Here is a 27,692-nt window from a genome sequence, read left to right on the forward strand (position 1 = left end):
AAACACATAGAAGGTTACTGTGGAGGGAGGATCACTTTTGCTAGACTCCTGCCACAGATGACCCAATAACATAACTTTATATTTAGTCCTATGAAGTTCAAAGCTACTTTTTTTTTTAAATAAAAAATAACCAGCTTGCTACTCAAAGTTTAAAATAAGAACTGAAATCCAACTAAGAGGTGCAATTATTATCTTCTTCCCTCCATCTCAGAAATAGGAAAACATATCAATTAAAGTATTGAAGATCCCCCAAAAGAACAAAGGTTAAAGATGTCAGCTGTACCTGTTCTTCTTTAATGATTACTGCAATTATTAAAAACCTTTTTACCTTTATTAATATCATCATAACAGCCAGTACAGACTCTTGCTTCCTTCTCCATGTATTGTAGTTTGCTTTTTCGTTTGCAACAGCCACCACAAAAAACCTGAACCAGAAAAAGAATGAATTAATATTATAGACAAAAACCCAGTACTTCCTGAATTAAGTTCCTATTATTATTTACTCCTTTTACTAAAACAGATTGCATTATATAAAGCATGCATACACATTTTTGGAAGTATGGAAGGAGAAAAGGCGCTTAAGCATATGTATCTTACAATACATTTCTGTTTGGGGAGAAGTGGAAGTACTAGGCCAAAAAGGCTTTTATTAAAAAGACTTTTACTGCATCCAGCTCTGGGGTCCCCAGCACAAGAAACACACGGACCTGTTAGGGCAGGTCCACAGGAGGGCCAAGAAAATGGTCAGAGGGCTGGAACAGCTCTCCCATGAAGAAAGGTTGTTGTTCAGCCTAGAGAAGAGAAGGCTCCAGGCAGACCTTATTGTGGCTTTTCGCTATATAAAGGGGGCTTATAAGACAGATGGAGAGAGACTTTCTACCAAGGCCTGTAGTGATAGGACATGGGGCAACAGTTTCAAACTGAAAGAGGGTAGATTTCAATTGGATATAAGGAAGAAATTTTTTACAATGAGACACAGGAACAGGTTGCCCAAAGAAGTCGTGGATGCCCCATCACTGGAAGTGTTCAAGGCCAGGCTGGATGGGGTTCTGAGCAACCTAATCTTGTGAGAGATGTCCCTGCCCGCAGCAGGAAGGTTAGACTAGATTTTTAAAGGTCCCTTCCAACCCAAACCATCCTATGATGCTATGATTAAGAATCTCAAAAGCTCCACAATTTGGGCCAAACTGCGCAGTCCACCAAGTCTGCTTTTGGTCAGGCGTTCTTCCTATCCTGTTCCCCAGAACTGCACCACAACCTATCCATACCATAAGCTTTTGAAATTTGTCAGGTATTTCTGTTGGACCAAAGCAATTCTTAGATGTCTACAAACCAACCTTCCACACATGGCCAGGAACGCCCACATTACACAGCTAAGCACTCTGCTCTTGCCAATACTCTCAGATTCAGCTATGAAACAGAGCAGCGCCTAAAATTTCTTGCTGTGAGCGGATCTAATCACAGAAGGCCAGGTGCCCACAAAATAGCTAAAACTGGATTTTTTTTTTTTTTTTTTAAGATCATAGCTGGAAGCAGCTGGTGGTATACCACTGCACAGCAGTTACAAAACTCTTTCAAGAAATACACTTGTTTGATTCCAAACCCTCTGTAGCCTAATATTCAAGCCTGTATCTTAATCTCTCATGAAGAAACCTTCAGGAAAAAAAAAACAAACCCCACAATATGTACACAACAAAGAGCAGCAACAGGGAGGACACAACTGATACCATATGAAAATTCTTATCTGGAGTGATGAAAAGAATTCCAGGTTGCACCACCTATTCCCAAATTCACTCCTACTTCTGTTAATCCCATAACTATTTTACATTAAACAGTGATAGGAACAAGGACTGAACCCCAGATTTGCATCAGATTTGCTTTACCGCTTTAGTATTATCTCTGAAGATAACTGTTGCAATCTCCCATTAGAATTCAGGTAATGGTTAAAACGATTTAGTCTCATACTGGCAAAGAGCCATTCCTTATCCACTGATCTTGCAGCATGGTGCGCTGCACCAAGTGTCTCCACAACAAGCATTATCAGTTTGTCATGAAATTCCAAGCTGCCTCTTCTACCTCACGGACAACTATCTAAGCCAGAGCTCGCTGCTTCCCAAGCTATTTACTAATGCTGGCTCAGGAACTATATCAGCTAAGCAGGCTCCCCAACTCTGTCAGAAAGAATAAACATAGTTGCCTTCACGTTACTAGCTCCCTTCAGCAAAGTATTTTAAAAGCTTGCTGAAGACTGCTTTGAAAGAACAGAATATGCTCTTCTATTCCAACAGGATATATCCTGTCTATTTTTAAGAAGAGAAGGGGTAAAAAGTGCATCTCTAGCCTGGACTATGCCTGCACAATCCCATTCAAAGAATTATGTCTCTAGTAAAGTTGTTTTCTGCAAGAGTTCCCATAAATATCTGGTGCTTTTCTCACTTTTCCCATATGTTCTTTCAAGGGTGATTTGCAAATTTTCAAACAGTCCCACCATTTTTAGCTATATGCAGGCTCTAGAGTGAGTATTAGCCTTTACAAAAGGTATCTTCTGAAACCTTGGTCTGACAGAAGCCTTCTACCACTGACCAAAGTTAAGTAAGTGGAAAGAACACTAGAAGTTGTCTGCTACTCCTAATTATCTACAGGAAAACAAACTGGATTAAGGGGGAAAAAACCCCAAACAGTAGTGACGGAGAAAAAAAATTAAGTGATTACAAGTGAACGCCTTTAAGTAAGAAAAGTCACTGTAAAAACAGTAATACTTGATCGGTGCAATATGAACTCAAAAAAGAAGCTATTCCAAGTGCTTCTGCGTTAGTGTCACAGGTAATTTACCTCAACTGAAAATGCACATGCTCAGTAAAGACATTAAGAATGTAACTGGTGAAGACTAATTGCTAAGCAGTTACAATCCACTTTAGGGCTTCAAATGCTAAGCAGTACAATCCTTTGCAACTGGTATCGTCCTCTTACACTTGGTGCCACTGGGACTCACAACAGAGGGGGCAGCTTAATGCTAATGCACAGGAGACAAGAAGTAAAGACAAACTAAGGGACAGGTAATCTAACTGGGGAAAGGAGATGAAGATGAGGTTGCTGAACAAAGAAATTGATTCTGGTTGAGCTAGGAAGAGGAAGGGTGCCACAACAAGACATAAACGCCTTGTCGTGGTTTAACCCCAGCCAGCAACTAAGCACCACGCAGCCGCTCCCCCCTCCCAATGGGGTGGGGAGGAGGAGAAAAAAAAGTAAAACTTGTGCGTTGAGATAAGAACAGTTTAATAACTAAAGTAAAATAAAATACTAACTAATCATGTAACAAAAAGGAATATAACAAGAGGAGAGATAAATAAACCCCAAGAAAAGACAAGTGATGCACAATGCAGTTGCTCACCACCCGCCCGCCAACCGATGCCCAAGCAGCGATCCGCCCCCTCCCACCCAACTCCCCCCTGTTTATATACTGAGCATGACATTCCATGGTATGGAATACCCCTTTGGCCAGTTCAGGTCAGCTGCCCCGGCCATGCTCCCTCCCAGCTTCTTGCACACCTGCTTGCTGGCAGAGCATGGGAAACTGAAAAGTCCTTGGCTTAAGATAAGCGCTCCTTAGCAACAACTAAAACAGAGTGTTATCAACATCATTCTCACACTAAATCCAAAACACAGCACTGCACCAGCTGCTAAGAAGAAAATTAACTCTGTCCCAGCCAAAACCAGGACACACCTAAATAAACTGCAAGTTGTTTGGCTTCACAAGTGCTGCAGATGGGAGAGAAAGCAGGGACCACTAACCTCACAGTTCCCTCCAGCACAGAAGCCAAAATTCACAAATGTTGCCATTTTCATTGATAAAAAAAGCTGTAGAACCACATGAAAACTATACAATTGTCTTCCAGAATAGTCCACAGAGGACAACTGTGAATTCCTACCAGTTTCTCCTTATGTCCAAGTGGTTGAAAACACAACAACCCACAACATGTCCACAAGGAATGTTTTGGGGGGTTTTTTGTGGTTTTTTTCTTTTAGACAAAAAGTTACTATTAAAAAGACAGAGTCTTACAAGGCAGAAAGTTAAGCTGTTGCACATTCAGAAAAGCTATGACAGAGTTACAACTGCATAGCACTCCAGCATCCATAAAGTTTAGATAATCTATACTGCCTTCACTCATTCTCCCAACGAACATGCATTGTGATGCTCCCTCTAATTACACTGTTCTTCTGCCAAAAACCCCTCTGTTAACACATTGTAAACAGGATTGTGTAGTGAAGGGTGCTTTTATCCCCATCTCTAGACAAGGTGCAAGAAATTTCACAGCAAATGTAAACAGGAACTTGAAGTCAGTCTTATGACTAAAGTGAAACCTATTCTTACGAACTGTGTTTTAAACTGTTAAACTTCAACAGGATATTCTGCCAAGTGATTAACTTCAATGACTTCTAGGTTGTCACAATGAGTTCTTCATTTTCTCGGCACCCAAATTCAGATCTACATTTTAGTTCACACTTACTGCAGTTGAAGCAAACTGGTACTATGCTTTGAATACACAGTGCTAGAAGAGGCATCCTGGGAAAAAATTATGAAGCCTCTCCAGATGCCTCTCAACACTGGGGATTCCAAAAGTTACTACATACTGACGTTAGTCTTTGCTATATCTCCTCATCCATAAAGCTTACAGAGGAACACTGAAAACGAAGTTCATTAGTATTGTCAGTATTTCCATTTATACACTAGTACAAGTGTAAGCCACAGTAGCTTTGACATTATTTACTCACGGCAGAAGACCACAGGCTGAAAAAAGTTCTACAGCTTATTTGCTCAGTTGGTGAGTACCATTCACCCCACAGAAGTAGCATACTTTTCCCCCGAGACGACTCCGCTGGAAAATTATATATCTAACACATTTGCACTGGCACTGCTGCTACAGCTCCTGAAAGAATGCAAACCTTCCAGATTCATGGACAGTGTTTTACAGCTAGTATAACCACTTACCTGAATTCTGATCATCATCACCACCACAATTTTTTTAAGCTTAAATACTTAAGCCTAACTTTAAAGCTGAGTAAAAAGCTGATTCACTATGACTACTATGAAGTAGTCCCCTGTTTCATCTTCCTTGTTCAATGCAAAACACATTAGTCTAGCCAGTAATGGAAGATAAAATAAGAACATTCTCCATACTTCTCTTTAATGATTTTCACAAAAAAGGTCATACATTTCTTAATTAATATCAGTCTTTTCCAACTGTCTTTAAGTTTCTATAAAGGAAAAATAAAATTCATTTTTTTCAAAAATAAAATACTTTGAGCCTAGAAAAATTCTGTCAATATTCTTTTCCTTCTGTACTTTGGTTACCCTTAAATCAGAATTCATTTGCTTTCAGTAACACAGGATCCCTCTCCAATAACTTACCTTTCCGCATGCACGACAGTGGTGTCGTCTTTTTGTAAACGTGAACTTGACTTGGCAGTTCATGCAGTTGGGTGCCTCTGAATCAGGAACCCACAACGGTTGTTTCCGTGAAAGAGCTGCAGGTATTTTAAGTGATTCTACGTTTTCAGATGTTTGATTTCCTCCAGCTTCAGAGCTGCTTTCCCCAGAGCATGCAGGGTCAGAATTTTTACCAACATTTACACTGGTGCCTGAGAGGGTAGCTTCTGGGGTAACAGAACTGGCTTCCTGGTTTTCTCTCTCAAGTACATCTGTTCTATTCAGTTGTCTCTGACCAACAGCTCCTTGGGAAAGGCCAAGCAACCGCTTTGGTCTTGCGCCTTCAGTACAAACATTAGAAACTAGTGCTTCACTACCACTCTCAGTCATGTCCTGAATATGAGACATATTCTCTTCTGTTGCAGATTCCAATTCATTGGCAGTAAGAGATACTTGAAGATTACTATTAATGCTTGTTATCTCCTCCAGTTTTGCTTGCATATCTTCTTCAGTGACGTCTGTGAAATCCAGGCTGTTTAAATTTGTTAAATTCCCTTCATCTGCATCAGCTTCCATTAAGTTACTATCATTGTCTGAAGACTTCAACACACTGGACTGAAGACTTTGTCCATACAAGAAATCATCAAGCTCAGCATCGCTTATTAGAGTATCACTTTTAATAACATTCTCCTCAACAGTAAAGTCAGCCATAACTGGGCTCATATTTTCATTGTAATAAGAGTCTATACCAACACCATATGGCTCAGCTTCGTATTCTAGAAAAGCAGAAGCAAAAGCTTTCATTTGCTGAGAATCACTGTCATCGATTACATTCTCAGTATCACACTTCTCTCCATCTGTACTCTCTTCCACAATACTTTTGTTGATTGTAGTTATATATCCTTCCTGTTCACGCAAGTCAGTGTTTTCACAGGATTCCCTACCAGAGAGATCAGTTTTAGACTTTCCAGCATGAACAGTTAAAATATCACTAATAACCTCCGCCATTTCATTTTGAGGTAGAAGATTAACTTTTTCTTCCATTACAACTAATGAACCACATATAGATACAGGAAGTGGAAGACATGACAGCGAGGTCTGGACATCCTCAACTGAAATACATGAAGTTGAAACATTGTTTAGTATTTCACTGTTGTTAAGTTCTTCACTACCTACGTTCTCTTCTGTGATTTTCTTTTCCAATTCTATTTTAGCTCCTGTTTGACATGAGGAGCCTGGTAAAACACAATTTCCAGGTAACGCTGCATGGCTTTTGTGCAACTGAGTCCTCTTTAGCAGATCTGAAGGTATGGATTCAACATTACTCTCACCTTTTGAGTCTACCTTTTCTATGGCATTTCCTCCATACATCTCTTTGCTTACTGCAGAGCATGCACTTTCATCTTGTTGTTCACAACGCAATTTTTCATATACTTTCTCATCTTTGGGACTGCACACATTTAAATTCTGTGATGTTACAGGGACACATGCAGTATCAAGGCGAGCAGTTTGTTCAAGCTGATCAAATACTTCGCTGCACTTTACAGATTCTGTCCTGTGTTTATCATCACATGGATCTGAGATCTTTGCTGTAGCATAACTGGCTGATTTTAAAGCTAAATGATTAATCTCCTCTGTTTTAAGATGTCCTGAATCTTGCAGCATTGAGCCCCCACCCCTCTGCTCTGTACTTGAAACACCACTGCAACCAGCTGACGACACACAAGTAGGAACAGGTATGCAAGATATGCCAAAGCCAACCAAACCTTCACTGTACTGGAAGTCATCTGGCTGCAACTTTTGAGGATCTTCATGAGCAACCACCGAATGGATTAAGTTACCTGTGTCATTAACAAGATCACACACAGGTATACTACACCTTCCCAGGTTTGAAGCCTGAATTTCGTTTAGGGAACCACTGTCCACACTGGACAAAAGATCAGGTCCAGCAACACTCTTCTCATTTTGTGGTGAATAACTCAGAAGCGCTTCACTTGTTCCAATGTGGCTAGCTAGAGAGACTTCTTCTGATGAAGTACAGTTGTTAGCATCCTCTTGCAGCTTTGGTGTTGGGTATACATGTTGTAAGCAATCCAGAACTGAAGAAAGCGAATGGTGTTTTGAGTCGTATGGATTTTGAGGTGTTCTGTAGCAGTCATATTCATCTATTTTAAGCCAAAAGAGATCAAAAGCAAAGTTTATAAAACTCCTCTCTTTCCACAGTGCACTCCCTCCAAATCCCATCTATTCATCAATACAAGCTTTTATTTAGCTTATGTTACTTTCAAATTCCAAGGTAACAGTCATTTGATCAGTATTATTATGCTGGAGAAGAAGGCAGCACAGAAACTAACCTGTATTCTGTTCAAATTCATCAAGTAGTTTGTCCAAATCACAGACTGCAGCTTTAAAGTAACTGTCCATTCTAGTTACAGTTCTAGTGAAGCTTTAGACTTCTTAAACCTAAAAAGAAAAATACAGCGTTTCACTCACAGTATTTTGCTGTTTACAAAGTCAAAGTGTTATTATTAGAAGACAACTTCTATGAAGTATTTTTTCTTTTTAGTAACACTTTCTTCTCTCTCCATGTAAACAAAATGTAAGTACAAACAAGGCTGCAGACTGTCAGCCTCTATGTACTCTGAATATGCTCTACAATATACTCAGTACACTATGCACAATACGCTCAAAAATTCACCTTAAATCAGGAAATTGAGGCTGCCTTATTAAAACCAAATGTATCTGAAAGCACATACTATGGCATTATAATGTCAGGAAGTTTAAAACCAGAAAGGATACTAGGATCTTCTAGTTTGACCTGCTACACATTTTACACCACACAGTTCACAGGCAAAAAACGAAAAAGGCCATCATTACCCTTGCAACACAAATGAACTGTTTAAATAAACCATGTCTACATAATCCCAGACATTTCATGCTTTAAACTGCAGTAGGAAGCACAAAAAGTATCCTTCTGTTGGCAGAAGTGCCAGCAAGAATAAAGCCTCCTTTAGGAGTTCAAACCTGACAACCAGTTCAATATTGAGCATGTGATCATGACACTTAAAGAAACAGATTCTCTTAGTTCCCAAGCTATCCAACCAGTCAACCTCAAGTTACTTTCAGCTATGACCAAATGTTTCAGACAAGACTAAACACAGGCTAAAACCTAAAATATATCAGGACTATAAAGCAGATAACCACCTGAAGCACTGAAGTATGACACAGTCATCTTAACACAGAGCTGCAATGCATTTAAGCAGCTCAAGGTTAGTACTCCTCTCCCACAATGACCAATGAGTTGCCTTTAAATCCTCCTCCTAAACCTTCCTCCAAGGCCAGGAAAAAAAAAAATGCAGCATGGAAATTCAGCACATCATCTCTGTTCTACTCAAAACACAAAAAACATTAACTCATTAACTTTCTCTGAGACCCAAACAAAATCTTTTTTTTTTTTTTAAATCTCTTTTTAGAGACTTACCGACTCATCAGAAAGCTATTTATTAATCACATGCCCTATTGCAAAACATCCCATTTCACTTGTTTAATGAAGATTTCCAGCCACTCAACATTACACCTTTTTGGTCACTCTGAAGTGCTTTCTAATTCTACATCTTCATGTCTGAACACCCATACTGTGCAATTACCTATAACATAAAATCAAGATGTTATTTACACTTCCCTTAAGTAAACTGAAGGGACTCAGATCCCTTTAGTCTAATGTGTGGAAGCCAGACCTGTGGAGGTCCGTTTAGTTTTCCTTCTACTCTTATCAGTGCATTTAGTCTCTGCATTGGCTGACTTCACACCCTACCCCATTCAATGTACTCTGACCATCTAGTACTGCCTCTTCTCAAAGCTCAGAGCCCAAAGAAATACTTAAATCCTCTCATACCACTTACACCACACTGCCAACTACAGATCTAGATTCTGCGCCTTACTTACTCCACTGAGGTGTAAGGTGTCCTCTCACTGAATGGTTCAGATCAGGTGCATTCACTTACTACCACATTAATAAGCATGTGACAAGAATAATTTTTAAGCTAATATATAGTTCAAATAGAGACTTGCAAAGCACAAGAAATGTGAAACAGAGTATGCATCATAACTTAATGCAGTACTTTGTGCCCATATATAAGCAAAAAATAAAAAATCTGAATATACCACTGTATTGATATCCATGGCCATGAATTAGTCACTCCAGCAGTCTTCAGCGCGCTGCACCATAAGTCAAGTCTCACACAGCTACCTAATTAGCATCAAATAGCAACAAGTACATACTTAATGCCATTTCTCTTACACCCATTTGAATACAGTTGTTGCCTGTAACAATCAACTCATTTCACAACCTCCTGGCAAGTGGGAGATTACAACTTGACATGGACGTTATTTCAGTTAAGAGCCTTACAAGGTTAATGGCTTTTGGTGATTCATTAAGAGACATTAAAGTACAGATCCCATCCTTAAAGCATATATTTATGGACAGCAACAAAACTGACAGTCAAAAGTTAGTCTAACGGATCACATAAAGTAGAAATACTGAAGGATTATGATAAAACTGGGAATCAAGAAATACATAATGCTGATTTTTATTCTCTGTAGGGATATATTATACAACCTTATCACTCAGGTACAACTTAAGTTACAACTAATGTGCAGACTAACAGCTGTGACCAAAAGGAGTGGTGGTCACAGGCCCCTCACCACTCTCCAGCCACACATTCCCCAAGCCTTTGTTTGTACTGGCACCCACTCTCACTCATCCCACAAGAAGCCAGGTCAAAGAGCTAAAAAGACAGAAAGTCATGTGCTTTAGAGGGAGAACAAAGTCAGTTTTTTTGCTTGTTTCTCCAACAAAACAGGTCTCCAAAGTGAAACAAACACTAACCTAGCATACGGTCCTGGCAAGGGGCTGTAAATCTGGCTGCTTCACTCTTAATTATCTACACGAAACACTGTTCGCAGAGTTACAGCCCTGCAAGTTAAGCTCCCAATTTACTGCAATCAGAATTTTGAGCATTTTTTAAAATCAGCAATAAATGTTTTTTAAAAACCCGTAATTGTTAACAAAGGAAAGAAACAGCTACCACCAATAAATTTGACTTAATGTCCTCTGAAATGGATTTTGTTCAGATATCTCAATAACATCAGAAGCTGTTATAAAAAAAATCTTTCATATTTAGTTTTAGAGATTTACTTTTGCAGATTACTGTGCTGGATTGAGCTAATTAGGTCTGTTACTTCCTCAAGACATCTGACTGTCTAGTGTACGAGTAAACTACAAGGCCTGACGTCAAGAGAAGTGCTGGGGTGCTCATTTACTACTTCTTCAGCCAGAAATACACCAAAGATGACATATTAATGGATAGACACAGGTCACATTCTGAACATTTTACACCGTTACAGGTCATCAACTGTCATCACACCATTCGTCCTTATGTACATCTCACTTCCTTAAGCAGCTGCTAATCTCACTTGAAGAACAGAACACATCGATCACAAGGGTTTCCAAGTACATTGGTTAGCAAAGATTTTTTTTTTTTCCCAGTTAACAGTCAACTCAGTTTTGTTGATTGAGTATTCTTCAGCCTCAAGACAGAATAATACTTTTTGTTGATGTATTACAAAAAAAGCACACTAAGAGTACTTGCCACTTCTCTAGGTAAACATTTGGTATGTTTCTAAAGAAGCTCACCTTAAGTCTCTTATCTTTCAAAGCTTTTACTTCTGCCCTGATTTCAAGACCAGCATTCTTTATTATCTTACCCAATTTTATTTAGTGGAAAACTAACAACACTCAATTGCTATACCAGGCAGCAGTCACCATGGTGAACCCAAGAAGCCAGTACCTAGAACAGCCGACGTGAACAATACTGAAGTGAGCTATTCTGTGGCAATCTGAGGAAGGATTCTAACAGTTAATATTTAGGTCACATCAACACCTGGTCAAATGCCTTTCTTTACTTTCTGAGGCCTCCAAGAGGCAAGCTTAAATGGAACAAAAGAGAATAGCAAAGGTTTGCTTACATTATTTGCGCAGTCAAACAGGGCTTGGTCTCTGACAAACTTCTAATACTGCACTTTAAATTGCATAAAGACAGTATCTTAAGAAACAGAGGCAATAATTCTGCTGCATAAAACCTGCTACCTAAGGGAGCATATCCTGCGATCTGGATGTCTGTGGAATAAGTGCAAGTGTGTCAGTGCATTTAAAAACACTTTATAGGCCACTTCTTTTGTATACTTTATAAATCACTTCTAAAATAATAGGCACATATTCCAGAGTTCAAAACCAACATTCCACTAGGGAATTCTCAACACACTCTTATTTAACACAGAAGGTAACACAAGTCTGCTAGGATAGAGAATGGCCACGTTACAGGATGGATTATCTATTTTTTTTTTTCCAAATACAGTCTCTCTAAATGGAGGCAGTTAGTAGTTTTCAGTGGTGATAACTCGTAAAATAAAATGGGTAAGTTAATTATTACCAGGTAACCAGTTTAATGTCTGATGACAAGCTGCCTTTTGATGCTTAAGAATCCCTGAAAAACACTCTCTCTAGTGTTAATATATATAGGCATTACCAGATCTCCAGCTAGTCACAGCTAATTACCACTGCAGAATCCAGGCATGCTTTTATACGGAGCATGCTAAAACACCACAAGATCAGGTTTAGAGATAAAGAAACACACACACGCGCACAGGTCTTCAGTCCAGAAAGCTGACCACAGTAGCCATCTTAATTTTAGGTTACCAGGAAAGTCTTTTTGGTCACTGCAAAGTTACATTATTTCAACTCCATCATCGTGTTTCATCATTATATTTAGTCTGAGCCAAAGGCTATATTGAAGCTTTTATCCTCACAACAGGATTTAAGTAGTTTTTTCCAGCTCATCACCCAGCAACTACCATAACTAGAATAAAGCCTCTGATAGAAACACAACCATTAAGAACTATCTAAGCTCACAGTGCTATAGAAGTGCTGCATCAAGCACAGTATGCCTCTTTTCCCACCTTAAGGGTGTTTAATTATCTGATTACCAGCTTCCTCCTTCTCGCCCCTCTCCAATATCCCTATGCCATACACCTACCCATAGGCTTGAGGCCCTACAGACAAAAAAAATTCAAGGGTACAACTGCCCATGGAGTTCATCAGCCATCAACCTAACAGGGAAGTTCATTACAACTGAGCAAATGCTTTGTGAAAAAGTTAAATATTGTCCACAAAAATGATTCTTGCTGAGCAAGACAACATATTATCCAACCCAAAAACTGCAGTGGCTGCTGCCACTGCAAATTTACTAGCTGAATCAGGGGCTGAAGATAAAAGTTACAGCAGTTTTCAGACACATAAGGAAAAGCTTACGTGGCACACTGCAAAAAACTAAGCTGCCTTGCTTAAAGAGCAACATTCTGTTAGCTCAACACAACTTCATCAGAAGAACAGAACTCTATGAACAGCATTATGATATTATCACTGACATCAACCAGACAACTCCATCCCAACATCTTCTTCAGCTCCTGAAGATTTTCTTCCGTTCATTCACAGTAATTTGTTATTGCTCTTCTGAACAGAAAATACTACCATTCACACCACACAGAAAAAATTGTCTGTCAACAATTACCGATTTTCAGCAGTGCTCCAACACATCAGCAGTACCATCAGCAGCCAGGCCAACAGCTGAAGAATCCACTTGCTCAACTGAACAAACGCATCTCTCACATGCTGCCCACAGTGCCATCATCATTAGTTGTATCAGCATTTATTACTCAGCATTAGAAAATGAGTCATGAGAATATGATTGTTACTTCAGATCTCAAAGATCATTCCTCAATGGAAACCAGTGTTCCCTCAATATTCTCATCTTCTCTGATTTGCATTATTAATAACCAGATATTATTAGACAACCTCAGCTAACAGCATCTAGTACTGGCAGTCAACTGGATCCTCTTCTGTGCTCTACTCATTTCTTCAGAAGGTACTAATAACCAGTTCTCTGCTATTATAGCTTGTATTTAAATAGAAACTGTTCTGTTTCCCAGTTTATCCAGAAGCATGTCTCAAAACATTTAATGCCTGTTAAGTGTATGGTGTAAGCATGTCCATTATACTCTGTACCCTATATCAAAATAAATGGAACAGAAGTAAGCAAAAACATCACTAATATCTCTAAACCTCTAGGGGCAATTAATCCACCTAAGCAATCTAATATGCAATACACAGCACGAACTGCTGTAAGAGTACTGTGCAGTCAGCTGCTACAGTGTGCCACTACCAAACTGTATACTAAGAGACAAGGGTTTGTTTTTGCTTCATTACCATCTTCCATTTCCAAAGAGTGCATTCGCTGATGCTACTGAGACCGTAAAATCCTTACTGCACAAAGTTTCTCTGACTAATCAGTGTCTTATCAGTTCTGAAGTACACAAAGCCCTTCTTCAGGCCTGGAATAAACTTCAGTGCCGAATGCCAGCTTAGGACACTTTCCTCAATCGAGATACGCATCTCTGACAGATCAGGTGAGACAAAGGTAGTTAGCGCCTACAAAACAGAGCTGACCGCGGCAAGGGGAGCGCTAACTCGAGGCCATTAGCCTTGGGGGCAGGTTAGAGCCGCGCCGAGCGCCTCCGAAGAAATCCCGTCCGTGCAGCGCTCCGCGCCCGCCCGGACGCCCCAGGCCCACAGCGGCTCCTACCCCGGCCCCGGCGCGGCCCCCCGACCCCGCCGCGCAGCCCCGGCCGGGAGCCTCGGGAGACGCCGGCACACGACGGCCGGCTGCTCCCCGCCCCGCCCCGCAGCTCTGCGGGCAGCTCCGGGCTCCCCGCCAGGGAGCGCGGCCGGGGAGGCCGCGGCTGCCGGCGGGAGGAGGCCGTCCAGCGGCAGGACACCCGCGACCCGCCGTCGGGCCGCGCGTCCCCCTCCGCGCCTCGCTCGGCGCCCCGGCCCCACCGCGGCTGTCGCCAGCCCCGTACCCACATCCTCACCCCCAGGGCGGCGGGGCAGCGCTGCCCTCCCGGGCCGCCGGGCGAGGGGGACGCGCACGACCCGGAGGCGGACGCCGCGCTCCTGCTGCGGGGCGGGCAGCGACGCCGCCGCGCCGGCAGTTCACCTCAGAGGCCGCCCCTCCCCGCGCCACCGGCTCCGGCACGGCGGCGGCAGCGCCCCTTGTTTGTGCGCCCAGCCGCCGCTCGGCGCATGCGCGGCGGCGCCCCGCCCTCCCAGCCGCCGCGGCCCCGCCCATCCCGCCCCGGTCCCGCGCCTGCGCGGAGGCAGCGCTCCGCGCCCCAGCCGGCGGCGGGGCGGAGCCGGCGGTGTGACTGACGCAGTCCCCCCACGCGCGCTCCCCCGCCCGGCCGGCAGAGGGCGCCGCCACGCGGCGGGGCTGCCGGCGTGCGCGGCTCGTGCCCCGGCCCCCGCCTGTTTTCTGGACGTCACTCTCCGCGGTGACGCGACTCCTACTCCGTCAGCCTCGCCACCAGACAACGCGGAGTCAGGGAAGGGGTAGGCAAAAGCGAGGGCTCAGGAAACTGACCGCTGCTTCAACTTGTTTGGAAACTACTGTTAAATTAATTAAATCTGGCTGTTTGGCCAAAGCAATAGTTAACACACTATTATTGTATCATTAAAGGCGGTATCAGCTAATGCATTGCCCTGGTTAGGCCCCCAGTGATGTAATCACAGGACGTTTTTAGGCATTTCCACAAGACCTTTCTTTTTTTAAAAATAAATTTATTCCAGCACATGGCTATATAGAGATCACTACAGTTTCGTCTGCTTTTCCACGTGGATTTTCTTCACAGTGTGTAGCCTCGGACGGCCAGGAGTGTGACTTTCGAAGCATTTTTACCGGATTTTCAAATGTTTTTGCACTGGGAACTGAAGAAATACTGTTTTGAGAACGGAGGTTTTGGCAGCAGGCATGTATGGGGCCCGATGACCCCTGGGCTTCATACTGACGACTCCCCAGCGTGCCATTTCCTCTATCCTGTTCCAAAACATCCTCTTTCATCTCCATTGCACGAGCCAGCATGTAACTAACCTTTCTTTGATGAGCCAGAGCCTCCTCTTTGTCATTTACCTGTATATTTATTTAAAAGAGAAAGAAAAGAAACTAGTTAATGAGCTAAGAACAAGGCAGTCTACGCAAATTGACAGTTATATTTGCTCCCCTAAGGACTCACGATGAATAGTTTAACAAAATACTAACCAAATCTATTAACATCTTCAGGATTTCATGAGGATTGTCGAGCTCTTCAACCTTCCTACAGTCCACATCTGATGAGAGCAGGCTGGATAGTTTTTGCCCCAGACTGTTCTTGTTCCCTTGTAACTTGACATGCCCTAAGGAAAATAAGAGTACATGAACTGTGGAATTGCTTAGGAAGAGAAAAACTATTCTGGGATAAAATGGGCATGCGTAAAACTGGATTCTGAACCATCTCCTCTAAAAGGGCCATGCGAGCTACATTCTCCCATTGTACATAACATGGCAGATTACTTGCATGCAGCACCACCCTTACTGTCACCTAAAGGCTACATAGACTTTTCATCATATATGTGGGCATATTGAAAATAAAGTTCTTTTTGCTGTATGGAAAATACACTTCGGCACTCTAGTTAAACAATAATTCGTGGTAATTTGTTTTTAAACAGTAGGTAGCCTGAAAAAAAAGATTCTTTGACATAAGCTATTTAAAAGTTTCTAAGATTTCTAAAAAGATTAAAATACATTAAAATCATGAAATGTATGTATCAGGATATAGAGCTTGGAAACAATGATGTCAGTACAGGGGAAACAGATATTCAAGATGTATGCTGTTTTAGTATTACATCCCAAGGGCACTCAAGGAATCTAGAAGACCCACCAAACTTCTAAGCCTGGCACCTCCAGGTCAGTGGCTAACACAAATACATTTTGAAGTGCCACTCCTAAATTCTGCTATGGTTTTGACCATGACATAAGCATTTAAACACTTCTCTTGATCCTCTTTCTTAAAGAAGAAGGGGATAATAAGAATTCTTCCTCTTTTACAGAGTGCTTTGTAACTCACAGATGACCATGTGAAGTATAAGAAAAGTAATAAATACTGATGTAGATACACATACATAATAAAAAACTGTATTGTATTTAGTATTTCAGTGAAAGCTCAGTATGTATTTTTTGCATTTCTCCTCCTTTCCTAATACTTACATAGAGATCATCTGAAAAAACTCCAGCACATTAAATTGCTGATAGTATATAAAATGTCCAGGCTAAACTTGCCAGATGTTAGCTTTTTTGTGATGTTTTCATAATAAACATCTTTAATATTGTCATGGTTTAACCCTAGGCAGCGATCCGCCCCTCCCACCCAACTCCCCCCTGTTTATATACTGGGCATGACGTTCCATGGTATGGAATACCCCTTTGGCTAGTTGGGGTCAGCTGCCCCGGCCATGCTCCCTCCCAGCTCCTTGCACACCTGCTTGCTGGCAGAGCAGGGGAAACTGAAAAGGCCTTGGCTTAAGATAAGCGCTCCTTAGCAACAACTAAAACATCAGTGTGTTATCAACATCATTCTCACACTAAATCCAAAACACAGCACTGTACCAGCTACCAAGAAGAAAATTAACTCTATCCCAGCAGAAACCAAGACAATTATCCAGAATGTTATTTTCATCCTGGATAATAGCTTATTTATTCAAGCACGTTTTCACTCAGATAATACAGTTCATGAATGTGTAACAAAAAAGGGCTACATTAAAAGCCTAGACTGGTAGCTCCAGTGTCTTACAGTAGTATTTACATATTCCACTTATACACAGACACCCTGCCCTACACATGCAAAACTTCCAGTAGAAATTCAACTACATGACACACTATTTAACATATTTACAGTTTTGACATAACTTTGTTCCTTTTTTCTTAACTCTTCAGAAGCCTCAGTCAGCAATTAAACCACAGCCACACATTTAATACAGTAAGAAAGTTTGCCTGCGCTGCTTGTCAACTAACTTCTTTTCTAGTCAACCATTATAGACATATAGCATGCCTAGTTACCATCGTCTTTCAGACGTCTCCAGTTTATAAATTTCGTTTCCTTCTTAATCTTTATCACTTCTGCAAGCCTCAGGGCTTGGTCCTTCCTCTGCATTAGCTGCTGCTCAAATGCAATTCTGAAGGCATCTGCCATTATATAAGCTTCATCTTTACTCTTCTTCAGATTTTCAATCTGGTTTTAATTCAGAGAAAATTTAAAGTATATTAAGCAATTTGGAAGCAATAGCGGATTTCAAATGTATATTAAGAGACAGACAGAAGCCATTAGCACAAACAACTTTTAAATAAATATAATCAAGAAAGCAGTAGAAACCAAACAAAGTGCTTTCTTGCCATGTTAAGAAATACATTTTGAAATGTGTATTGAAGTCCTTACCCTTCCTCTTCTATGCATGCACACACCACCACCCATCTACACAGTCAAGCTGCCAGCACTGCCTATTTATCTCTGCACATGCAGCAGAGCTTGAGGAGAGCACATGCCAGTTGGGCCAGGAGCAAAAGGAGCAAAAGAATGGTGTCTATGTCAGGGATAATAACTTTGGTACAAAAGCGACATGACTACTTATTTTCAAAACCAGTATGTCAACTGGAACTTCTGCAGTGGGAACACGAGGATGGTTACCACATTTGCAGAGTCAAAGATAAATTAGAATAAACATTCTAAAACTATAGAATTTCACTAAATTAAAAACCTTAAGAGCTTGAAAATCATGTTATCGATTTAAGCGTGATGTAAATATACAGTTTTCAGCAAGATCAGCTTCCTGACCTAGCTGGGCGAGCAGGCTTGTGAATGCTGCTGTCAACGTGAGGGAGGGGTGGAATGCACTGCCAGGAAGGAAGGAAAAGAGTCAGTGGTAGTCCACGCTCACACGGTGTATACATTTATAGAGTGTTTTTTCCTTTTTTTAGATTAAAAAAAATGGGTGGAAGGAAAAAGAGAATTTTTTTTTACTAGTAAAGCTGATTGATATCATAATTACAGTTTCATATCAGCAAAAGTTAGGGCATTACCAAACATTACATTATTTCTGAGAAGCATTCCTGTTTTAAGACACATTAGTTTGCGTAAGCTGCAGTGGAGTGTTTCTGGCTTTATTTGGTTTTGAGCACAAGCACCTCTCTGCTTGTTCACATCTAAGGCAAGCAGCGTTACCTCTTGCTTGAGATGAAGAAGTTGCTTTCGAGTTACAGCTGCCGTTTTAGCACAGGGACAAGGCTGCCCTCCAGCAGTATTGCAGGTGCAGGCTCCAAGAACTGCCAGCTTAAAATCCAAAACAAACCACCAGTTAAGTATCTATCTCCATACACAACACAATCCAAGACATGCCACATGACTAGCAAAACAACATCCGGAAACTACAAAGGGAGTGTAAGGGTCAGGGGAAGCAAGCTACAACAGATTTAGGCATGATTTTTTTTGACTCACAACCACACGCATGAAATGTATTTTTCTGCAGGATAACCTAAAGGCAAAAATTGTTGGCCTGTGTACGCTACTCCCTGCAGACCTCATTAGAATTCTTTTTTCACTCAATGAAGTAAAGCAATAGGCATAGGAGTTAAGAATTAAGATATTAGGAAGAAAAAAATAAGAATGCTGGCTTGTGAAAGATAGCCTGATGCTCCTTCTGTCTACTCTTTCTTTGCAAGATAGGAATCATGATGCACCACAAATTAGAAAACTGATCAACAGGCACGCAAAGGCATATTGTCATTAGCTAAAAACGGGTCCAAAGAAACAGTTAAATAATCAGTAAGCAAAATTTATCTATATATTTTTAATATAAACATAGCTTTGAACCTGCCATTTTGAAAAACATGTAAGTCATACTTACTTCAAGACCTGTAAAATCTGTAATGTCACTTTTATTCAAGGACATGTTTTCCTGAACAACCTTCTGTTGTTTCACATCTAGCATTGCCAGAAATTCCAAGCACTGCTGATTCAGGACTATGAAATAAAACAAGGAAAGTGACTACAAAGTCTGCTGCTCTGACTTCTTAATTTCTGAGTTTAACTACACCCAAATGAAGCAATTCTATAGTTTAAGCATCAGTTTGGGAATATGATGAGACTATGTAGATCTAGAAACTCAGATCCCAGTTGTCTCCTGTGTTTTCCCAGAGCTAATGACCCACTTAGAGATACCATCTCATATATTACTCTGCCTCAATACTAAGTGCTCATCCCTTTGTACACTTACAACTAAGGCAGCTGCTCTTTTAGAATAGCACAATATTGGGAAAATAACGATATATGTCAGGTATTTTAAAGCTTTTTGGAAACCAAAAATAAGGGAAAGGGGCTTGAGCCCTCTGACCCAGCCAAACACCTGCACAACCTGCAGTCTGAAAAGCTCCACGATAAAGCGATCAAGCTGAATACTTCAAAGTTTGTGCTATGGGAATCTTTACGTGGGTATGTTAAAAGTGAATGTCTTTAACGCATACTGGCATTGTAGCAGGAGCACTTGGTGGCTCCCCTGGCTGCTGTTGCCTCCTTCCAGGACACAACCAGGAGCACGGTCTGGTTATGTCCCTCCACAGTCAGGGTGTCACCATGCCAGTGAGAGAAGATAAGTATACTTCTTTCACACCTGATCTACTCTTTAAGCTATGCATACCTGACTTTTTCTATCATTTAATGGTTTTTTTTCAGTTCAAGTGACAATGTGAGGAAAAAACCAAACACAACTTGTCTGTTCGAAGAGGGCTTCTGCATATCCACTGACATCAGCTGCCAGTAACAAGAGACTTATCCCAACAGAAAGCTTCGTTCATAGCTAAATCCGGAATTATTTCTGAGAAACAGTATATTAAGAGGAATAGCTGTTGGTGGCTTACTTGCATTTTCAGCTTTAAGAGTTTTAACTTCTTCTGTTCTCAGTTTCAGTGCTTCTTTAAGAGCTGCATTTTCACAATATATCCTGCAGAAGTTAGAAAAAGGCTGTATTATCTTTTAAAAAAAATTTTTAAATGGGCAAATGAAAAAAAAAACTAGCCTGTTAAAACATTGTATCTAATATTTCTGCAAATCAAAATTAGGATCACTGAAAAGACTGAAGAAAAAAATCAAAACTGAAAAGAGTTGAGTACTTGGTTTGACAACATATTATCCATGCAGCATTATACAAGCAGTTTCCTCAGTTGTAAATTTTTTTATGGAAAAAATTGTAAAATTTTTCCATAACAATATCTGTACCAGTAATATGTAGTATGTTGTTAGATCCAAATCTGCTAGCCAGGGGCCAATAAGCAACCTAAAACTATGCCTAACTCACTCTCTGAAGAAAGTTCTGTGTGTAGGCTTGGTTGGACTGGCACTAAACCAAGGCTAATAAAGCAGGCTACGCCACGCTGGCTTCTGTGGAGTCACTCCTCGTTATCCAGGCTGCAGGTGGCTCTGCAGGAAGCAAAACCAGGAATCTCTGCACTCATACAGAGGTTTCTCTGCAACCCAGATAGCATATGCTGTTCAAACAGGCTCACCTTGTTCATGAAACCACACCCTCACAACCAATTTAAACGCGTCCAAGTATGTTCAAGTGAATGTTAAAAAAGGAAATTAAAAAAAATAATTCATGTGTAAGTAGATGGTGCCAAACTTTAGAGTTTGACAAGAGGTGAATTTAAGTACCACATTACCACTAGAAACTCAAAGAAATTTGTAATTGTGAACCTCTGAAACACTTGCTAGAAGTCTCTTACTTCCTTGAAAGAACAAAATGGTTATTGGACATGTGACAACGTGGCTCTGGTCTGAATTTTAGAAAGTAAACTTCCTGTAGTCTTAATACTGTTCTCAAGAACAGCTGTACTTTCAAGTGTTGCAACCTGAGAACATACAATATGCATTTATAATGCATTTTCCCTTGAAGTATTTAAGTATTTCCTTCTTGAATAGAAAAGTGGCAATTTAAAGTCCTAAATGTTAAAGCAATACAATTTATATGGTGCATCTCTTCAGCCGTCAGTAAATGCAGCATACTGTAAATTTGTGGTTTTGTTTAAAACTAAATAGTAGCCTGAATTATTTCACTTGAATAAACAAAGGGAAATACACATTCTTCTCATCGTGCTGTCTCAGTTATCAGAAAATCTTCTGGCAAAGTGGACTGAGCTCCTGGCTTGCAGTCTTCTGAAGCCACGTCTCTAGCTTTCAACAGTTAACATCAGTTTTGTTGCTCCAAACTACCCGGCTACACTGCGAATCTCCTAAATCAGGAAAGCCAAAGGATTTTTCAGGAGGTATCCCTTGACAAGTGTAACTAAGTTAACAGGTGAACGAGACACAATATCTTAACAAAACTCTTCTTACAAGTGAATAGTTTCTAAACTTTTGGCTTATTCTTTGATTCAAAGTTTGACAATTTTAAATAAAAATCTCCGCTGAAATAATTGTATAACTCTGCTGCGTCAACTTCAGAGATGTCATTTCTACATCTAAATAAGTGAGCCTGCTGGTCACATTTTTCAAGGTCTCTTATTGCATTATTAGTTTAGTGCCTCTGACTACTTCTGCTTGCCTAACCACACCTGCTGTCCATCCAGAGTAACTCTTATTTGAACAAAGAACCAGTTGATCAGCCCCTCTCAAAAGCATTCCATTTTACCTGTACGTATGCTCATACCTACAATGCAAGAAAATAAAGCAATGATTAACCAGCAAATGATACTTCCACATGCATGCACATACCATTATTTTCTATGCCTCATTTACATTTAAAGTAAATAAGGACAGTCTGGCTCCAGCTGGCTAACATAATAATGTAATAGGATGAAAATGAAAACTCAGCCTAGCAAAGCTAGCCTATATACACACTAAAGAAGTGAGACTTAATAATTTTAGTAGTTTTAATTGAAAAACACAAATGTGACTAGCATGAAAATTAAATAAATCTTCCCAAATCTGGAAGGAAATTAGGAAAACACAAAAACTCCAGAAAACCTGATGAAGCAAACTTGGAACACAAGAAAGATAACATACAGCATTCAACCCCCCAAAGATACACAGTGTAAGTCAAATACCTGTCATATTTTTCTGTCCATGTGTCTTCTATGTTTTTAAATCTATCCTGATCAAATTCAATTTCCCATTGCAAAATATTTATTTCCTGTGGAAACAAAACAAACCTGCAGCAGTTCCTTACAAGCCTCCCATTGAAAAGAAGAAGAGGAACTGCTGGTGCTGAGTTTGGCACTGGCAGAGATCTGCCTATGATACTGTTAAAAATACATTTGATGCCAGATACCAAAAAGTTTCTGCATCACTGATCTACGGATTCCAGACCACGTTGCATGAACTAATGCTTATAGTGGCTTATGACAAAAACAAGCCCACGCGGTCACATTTCCCTGTCCCCTTACTGTTCTGTAGAAAGGTCACATCGGAAGAGAGAGAAAGCACAAAACTCAGTTTAACAAGGTAGCTCAATGCCACCTTCCTCCTCCTCCCCATCTTCTCTATGAAAATTGGGCACCCATTTCTTAGACTTGTTGGGAAGTCCAGCTTAATAACGAAGAAATAGTGCAATTCACTATAAATGACTGTGAAACTCACAACAAAGACCAACTGAAAGTACAGAAAGAACTCTAGTAACTTTCAGATATTGTTTGTACACACTATAGCATGAAAACATCTAGATTAAGAGTGATACATTAACTTTTTCCCTTTCTACTAAAAAGGAATAAGAATACTTTCAAAAGAACCTGGAACTAATGGCAGATTTGTACTGATTTAAATAAACAGTCTGATAACCTCTTATTAATAGCCATGGACTTCTATGTTTTTGCACAGGTGTGAAGGAAACATGCACCCTTACCTTTTCTAAAGTTCTCTTCTCTTCCTCAGTTTTTTGAAGCATTGCTTTTGTATGACTAGTGGCTTTATTAAATACTGCCTGCAAAAAAAGAGCACAACTCTGTCAAATACTGTAATTAAGTTTACTTAATTTGGCTTTAGCCAATTTTTCAGTTTTACATCAAAAGAAGTTCACATCCTTCGTTAAACAGGAGTGTGCAGAATTACAAACACTAGCAACTTGCTTGTAAGTCCCAGTGGGTTCTAATTTCAAGTCACTAAATAGCTATGTTGCATAACAAACTTGTGTTTCAATCCCATAATCTTTTCTATTGAAAAATGTAGCGTCATTTAAAATGAGATCATGTCTTCTTTAGGGCTCGTCCACAAAATCAGCTCTTAAAAAACTTGGTTACAACGTACTTACACTTTGATCCAGGCGTAACTTACTATGAATGTCTGAGGGTAGAAACAGCAGAACTATAAATGCGTTTTGCAAGTAGGCTAAAAAACAGGAACTGATTTCAACATAATTCATTGTGATAGTGAATAAAAATATTACAAACTGTGAACAAAACACAACAAAATCAACAAATGACCTAACATTTAACGCATACTGTCCTCTAAGACAACAGATGGGGTAGTCAACTGAAAATACCTGTGCTTTGCAGCAGAATTTCAAGCACTGGCAAAATCTGTAATTTAAAGGACTGGAAGGAAGGCCTTATTCTTTAAGTTAAATAGATAAATCCTCATGGATCCTCAAAGATAAAATTAGGAGAATTTGCTACAACAGTAAAGTCGTCTTGAATAACCACACTAGTTCCATGCAGAAAAAGTAGTAAATTGTAGAAGCCAAGTCTGTAGACACTTGCAGACTCAATGCTTTAAATTATAGCCCTGGGAAGAACTTATGGTTTGGGAGGTTTTGATGAAGAGTGGCAGGAAGATTTCTTGTTTTCCTTCCTTTACCACTAAGTACCTAAATGATTTCTGAACAACTCCTACCATGCTCTGCAGAATTCTTAGGGCTTCATCTTTTCCTTCAAGCTGTCTTTGAGATGCTTCAAGCTCAACTTTCAAAATTTCAACTTCCTGAAGCAAAATAAAATATATACACTGAGTAAAAGCCAAGGTAATCCTGTTAAAACTCGACTGTAGCAGCAATGTAAATTTGCCCTCTTTAAAAACCAATCTTCTCCTGTTTCTACTCTATATGACTCTTCTCTGACTAAGAGCTTGCTTGCAATGAAGAAATGTTAACAGTGCATGCTAGCACAAAATACTTAAAGAAGAATACTTGTAATTATTATTCTTGCTGTTCTCTTCCAGTGTATTTGGAAAATAAACCTTTCTGCCTTGCTAAAGAAGTATATATAAATGTAGGTCTGCAGTTTTAAAATAAGCAGAACAGAATACAGTTTTCTTATATATGCAGTGGTACATATTACAAATATATACTAAAATACATTTTTACAGCTGAGATCACCCTGCTCTTTCTGCCTGGACTGATGCCAATACATCAACACATTTAACCACAGTAAAATTAAAATGTAGGAGTTAACTACCTTTCAACAAAAATGCAGATTAAAAACCCAAAGACTATTCTGTTTACACTGCAGATTTTCAGGCCCCAAAGCTTAATAAAAAAAGAAAACCTACTAGAAAAGGAGTACAATCCTTTTAACATTCTCTGCATGTTTAAAAATACTTCTCCCCACACCCCACAAAAAGTAATCCAGAGTATAAACTGCACCTCACACTCTGATTTCCTGGCATAAAATTTAGTGAGGCTTCCAACTACTGCTCTAATTTCAAGAACCTGAATTCATCCAAGACTCTGGACATGCCAAGATCTTCAGCTAAACTAACACTGTGCTTTACTTTGCTACATCAAAAAGAAATGCAGATTTCAAGAGCGGCACACTTGGCACAGTAACTAACCTCTAGAGCTTCCTGAAGTTGTTGCTTTAGTTCTTCATTTGACACTTCAGTATTAGATTCTGTAGGATTGATAGGAGATACTAAACGATGAGATACTATAATATTTACAAAAGAAAACACGCAAATTTGCTTTACTCTGAAAACAGGTAACATGCAGAGGTGAATTTTCATCTTTGTGGTTTTTTTCTTCTGGAGCTAATAAACAGATTTAAGAAATACATAAATACCAAGCTTAAACACATTGTTTCACAGTTAAAGAAGTGAAATGGAAAAAAAAGGTCAGTTGTAGAGACCGAACATAAGGACAATTATGTTAGAATTTCCTTTAAAAAAAACCCCACAACAAGATTGCCATCCCGATTCAAAAAATAATTTCATTTTTTAGGTTCTTTTCAGATTGTAACTTTTCAACAACCAAACTCAACACAGCAGTAGCTAGCACCATTTAGAAGTAGGGGCAATTCTCAAGAGACGAAGATGAAGTACGATGGTGGAGTATCCCACAAGATCCAATATTCCTCTGAACAAGCAGTCACTACTGGTACTGTTTTTCTTAAACTGAGCATCACAGAGACATGTTAAGATGCAGCCTCCTACTAAATCAAAGTCAGGTTCACGTGGACTTTAGTCATGCTTTCATGGATATTGCTGTGTGAAAGACCTAGATCTAAGACAGGCATCACAGAGAGACCAGCAGAAGGACAGTGAAACCAACAGGAATCACGCTGCTCTTGTAACATCTTCGCACGGAAGATGCTGAAACCAATACTTACGTGGCTTAGCTTACTGCGGTGTGTGGAGAGGGTAGCGGGGACTTGTTCCAAAGGAGAGAAATAAGCAAGTTATATGGAAATACTTCAGTCAAAATACTAAAAATGGCTCAAAATATAAGGGAACGCAGCTAAAGTTTAATGACCAGCACTGCCTGTATTTGATTTTATTTACAGCAGTGTTGTCTTCACAAAAAAATGAATGCCAACACTGGAAGAACAGAGATGTGCAGGTTCTAAAAACAACTTCTTAACTTTAAAAAGTATGCCAATTCACAAATTTCGGCTAAATAGCAAACAGGATTTTGAATATTTAGCCATAAGCTTTAGATACAATCTCTAGGAAGACACACTTAAACAAACCAGGAATCCAAGCAATTCCATTCAATTTCATACATGTATCTAGGGAAAAACAATGCTGTCCCCCACCACAGAATGCTCTTCGCTAAATGTCACTTTCAAATGCAAAACTGAACACTTGAAAAATGGTCATTTTACACTTAGAAGGGCCACATCCTCATTCACTGAAAAGCAATTCTGCTGTTATGTTTTGGGAGGAAGATCTAGGAACAGAGACTCCTCTGCTGCCTCGATGGCACTGAGCATCTCCTTTTGCGACGCTAACAGAAGACTTACAGGCTGCACCAACTAACCTGTGAGGCTGCGTTGGATCCCAGCAGGCATGCAATGCACACGCACTTCTTGGAATCCTTCAGAGATTTCAAAGTGTTTTGGCAAATGGTTTGAATTAAACTTGATGACACCTTGTGAGGCAGCCGAACTGCTCAGTTTTGCTAACAGAGATTTTTCTCATGGTGAATAATTAACTTCTAAATTACTCTTACCACAGCTACTTTGTCGTGTGGAACTAGTAACAGGCTTTTTGGATGATCCATCGTAAAAACTGTTTCGCTTTGAACCGGGAAGAGCTGCAGCATCACTTTCTTCCACTCTCTTTGCTGACAAGAGGGAATTGCAAACCTTTCCAGATCCCTTCCTAGGTCTAAATGAATAGGAGTTTTGTAAATTTTCCCCTTCATAAACACCTGCAGGTCTTCTCCCAAGTCCGTTTCCCAAGTCTCCACATGTCATGTCATCCTCTTCTGCTTCCTCCATCTTCTTCTCCTGGGTCTGGTTGTTTTTTTTTTTTTTTTCCCTCTTTCTGATTGAGGGTACTTCACTTACTGGCAACGTGAACAGTGCCTCCCCCAAAACAAGAAGTATTTTATCTAGAAAAACAGAAAAACTCCATCATTGAAGCAGCAAAACAACATTGAAGTGAAAAATCTGAAGCTGTTGGTGCGTGGCCGCTCACCGCACGGGTTCAGGCTGCCAAAAACCACCGCCCCCGCCGCACGGTAAAACATTAAAGCAGTGAAACCTCCGGCTGCGGACGCCTCTGCCGCCGGGAAGGGTGCGGCAGGGGGGGCGGCGGTGGCCGGGCGCGGGTGGCACCGCCTCGGTGACGCCCCCCCCCCCCGCGGGCACCCGTGACGCCCCCGCGCTCCTGCCCGCCGGCGGACCCGCGGCCGCTGCCCCCCCGCCGCCCCTCCCGGTCCCGATCCCGGTCCCGGTCCTCTTCCCCCTCCCGCAGCCCCCGACCCACCGGCCCGGCCGGCCTTGGCGCTGCCTGTCCCGCCCCGGTGCGGGCTGGAGCCGCGGCGGGGGCGGCGGGAGCACCACGTCGCGGTGCCGGCACC

General features: G+C 40.7%; 2 protein-coding genes across 3 annotated transcripts in view; both read right to left on the reverse strand.

The window, feature by feature from the left end:
* Positions 1-14,469, reverse strand: part of ZFYVE16 (zinc finger FYVE-type containing 16) — a 32,276-nt gene extending 17,807 nt beyond the window's left edge. For both annotated transcript variants that reach the window (XM_050912522.1, XM_050912523.1), the window contains exons 1-4: positions 14,417-14,469; positions 7,783-7,891; positions 5,411-7,593; positions 329-425 (exon numbers count right to left, since the gene is read on the reverse strand). In XM_050912522.1, coding sequence (XP_050768479.1) covers positions 329-425; positions 5,411-7,593; positions 7,783-7,852 — 2,350 coding nt within the window. In that variant the 5' untranslated portion in view covers positions 7,853-7,891; positions 14,417-14,469. The remainder of the gene's footprint in view (positions 1-328; positions 426-5,410; positions 7,594-7,782; positions 7,892-14,416) is intronic.
* A 708-nt stretch (positions 14,470-15,177) lies between these two features.
* On the reverse strand, positions 15,178-27,134 carry CCDC125 (coiled-coil domain containing 125). The gene is made up of 11 exons (XM_050913133.1): positions 26,838-27,134; positions 25,223-25,281; positions 24,287-24,373; positions 23,301-23,378; positions 22,507-22,592; positions 20,323-20,405; positions 19,314-19,429; positions 18,632-18,739; positions 17,473-17,644; positions 15,640-15,773; positions 15,178-15,510 (listed from the first exon to the last, which is right to left on the reverse strand). The coding sequence occupies exons 1-11, from the start codon at positions 27,106-27,108 to the stop codon at positions 15,178-15,180; spliced, it is 1,527 nt and encodes a 508-aa protein (XP_050769090.1). The 5' UTR covers positions 27,109-27,134.
* Between the last annotated feature and the right edge of the window lie 558 nt (positions 27,135-27,692).

This window comes from Gymnogyps californianus, chromosome Z (genome assembly GCF_018139145.2).
Source record: "Gymnogyps californianus isolate 813 chromosome Z, ASM1813914v2, whole genome shotgun sequence".
NCBI classification, from domain to species: Eukaryota; Metazoa; Chordata; class Aves; order Accipitriformes; family Cathartidae; genus Gymnogyps; species Gymnogyps californianus.